Genomic DNA, 2,773 nt, shown 5'->3' with positions numbered 1-2,773 from the left:
ATGGACCATCTATGGTGTTTTTAAACCATGAGGACTAAACTTTAGATCTGAGGAAACCACAGGAACGATTTATGATGTTCTTTTAGTTATATTAGGACATGCTTGAATATTGTTCCCATCCGCTACTGTTTTTATGAGTCAGCTCTTATAATTATTTCAGAAAAAACTAAATGTTTATGTGATGGATGTTTGATATAAAGTATACTTTTTCAATGATAAGATGTTTCTAACGCGATAAGGTTTAGTGGAAGCTTTACGGAAAAAGCAAATTTTGAATATTACGTGTTCTGTGCATGGAAAAGACATATATATATATATATATATATATATATATATATATATATATGTGCCTTGACGTTGATTCTCTTTTCTCAAAAACATATATCTACAAATCTTGACCTCGTCATTCAATAGTGTCTTAGTTAAGAAAAAACAATCATGAGGAAGTTATGGCTTGGTAAATTCCTTCTCTTCTTCACTTTTGCAACCACAAGCCTCACTACTGGTTACTACGAACATGAGAGGGGAGTTCTTCTCCGATTGAAACGCATCCTTGTATCAGACCCTTCTGGTCGACTGTCATCTTGGAATGGAAACAACTACTGCCAATGGCAAGGGGTTGGCTGTGATAATGCAACCGGACATGTAACTACGCTTGACCTTGGAAGCCCTTATTTGGGTTATGCCGAGATGTTAAGGGTTATAAGTTGAAGACCTCTTTGGCTGAGCTAACACAACTCAGGTTTCTGAATCTTTCTTCCATGGGATTTTCTGGCATTATTCCTCATTTTATTGGAAATCTTTCGAATTTGTGTGTGCTTGATCTCAGTAACATGGATCTAATCATTGATGATTTCACATGGGTTACATGTCTTTTGTCACTCAAACATCTCGATCTGAGTGGATTGAGTGTTGTTAAAGCTCCAAATTTCAACAAAGTCTTGTTATATATGATTTCTTCTTTACAAGTGTTACGCTTGAAGGGATGTGAGCTTTCGAATCCTCATTTCTATGGCATGCATCTTGAATCAAATCTTACACTTTATCCAATTCACACACTTGATCTAAGTGCCAATTTTTTCCACGACGAATTCCCTCTGTTTTTACAAAACTTGACCTCTTTACAAGTTCTTGATCTTTCGTTCAGTGAACTTAATTCTTCAATCCCAATCATGAAAAGGTTGTCAATCTCAACCTTGAAGAAAATAGGTTTAAGGGTATTGACGATACCAGGGTGTGGAGACTCTGTTAGTTAAAGCGGTTGGATCTTTCATTCAATTCTATGGAAGGGCGATTCACGGAGCCATCAACAAATGGATCCGAATGTGCCCAATTTGCTCTGGAGATGCTGAAATTAAATGAGAACCAGTTAAATGGTGAAATCCCAAAATCACTAGGAAGGCTTACGGCCTTGAGAGAGTTGAATCTTGGGTGGAACGAGTTAACAGGAACCATCCCCGAAGCTCTAGGAAATTTAACAAGTTTGCGGGAATTAGACATATCTATGAATTAACCTATTGGATTCCTACATCTTTTGGAAACCTGTTGTTGTTAAAAAAATCTTGATTTATCTTCAAACCTGTTAAACGGGACAATTCCATTCACCCTAGGACGGGTATCAAGTCTAGAAAACTTGTCTCTCACCTTCAATTGGTTGTCAGGGCTTCCATTATCGCTAGGAAACCTCTCAGAGATCCAGTCTCTTGGTTTATCCAATAACTTTTTACAAGGGCCTCTTCCTACCATTGGAAAACTTTCCAAACTTAGTTCTCTTGATATATCAGGTGTAGTCACTGAAGCCCATTTCTCAAATACATCGATGTTAAAATACTTTGATGCAACCTCAAACTACAAGTTGAGCTTCAAGTTTTCGCCTGATAGGAAGCCTCCTTTCCAAATAAGAAAACTTGAACTTGGATCTTGCAAAATTGAATCTGAATTTCCACATTGGATTCGAGCACAAACAAGTCTTGAAACACTAGTCCTTTCCAATACTAGCATTTCTGGAGCACTTCCAGATTGGCCTAGCCAGTTTCCAATCATGATGACACTTGATCTCTCCCATAACTTTCTTGACGGTCCATTGACAAACCTTCCATCTAACCAAACAGTCTAGTATTTAACGAGAACTTACCCTGGACAGTCAAGATTGTTACTTCTAAGGAACAACCTTTTTAATGGATCGATTCCAAAATCACTGTGTAATATTACAAAGTTAGCTATTCTCGATCTCTCCAGAAATAAGCTATCGGGAACTTTTCCAGATTGCCTTGGAAATATCGCAAACCTATATGTTTTGAGATTAAGTTCGAACTGGCTCTCGGGTGTCATTCCAAGCTCTCTTGCCAATTTTGGTTCTTCACTAGAATGGTTAGCTCTAAACAACAATTGTTTCCAAGGCGAACTTCCGAAAACGCTAGCAACTTGCACAAATTTAGCTTTGTTGGATTTGGGTGAAAACAAATTCTATGGAAGTGTACCAAAATGGAATGGTGAAAATATGAAGGAGCTTGTTGTCCTCAGGCTACATAAAAACAGCTTCACAGGTCCAATTCCTGTAGAGTTTTGTGAAAGATCCAGACTCCAAATCATGGATCTTGGAGAAAACAAATTAACAGGAACCATCCCTTGCTGTTTCCAGAACTTAAGCTTAAGTGGAATGATCACAGGAGGCGACATCAGTATTTCTTTTTTAGGCTCATTCGGACTGAATTTGAGCCAGGTTATGAAAGGAGTTGTGCTAGAATATACAACGACATTGAGATACATTGTC

At 37.8% G+C, this 2,773-nt stretch overlaps 1 protein-coding gene across 1 annotated transcript; it reads left to right on the top strand.

Moving 5' to 3' along the window:
- The first annotated feature begins 761 nt into the window (after window positions 1–761).
- LOC145050193 (receptor-like protein EIX1) lies at window positions 762–1,256 on the top strand. Its single transcript, XM_078998481.1, has one exon. It carries the CDS (start codon window positions 762–764, stop codon window positions 1,254–1,256), a length of 495 nt encoding a protein of 164 aa, XP_078854607.1.
- Window positions 1,257–2,773: the final 1,517 nt, after the last annotated feature.

Source organism: Lactuca serriola, chromosome 5 (genome assembly GCF_051521515.1).
Source record: "Lactuca serriola cultivar US96UC23 chromosome 5, Lser_US96UC23_V15, whole genome shotgun sequence".
Lineage (NCBI taxonomy): Eukaryota > Viridiplantae > Streptophyta > Magnoliopsida > Asterales > Asteraceae > Lactuca > Lactuca serriola.
The sequence above is the reverse complement of the archived record's forward strand: the minus strand, read 5'-3'. Positions and strand labels throughout refer to the sequence as shown.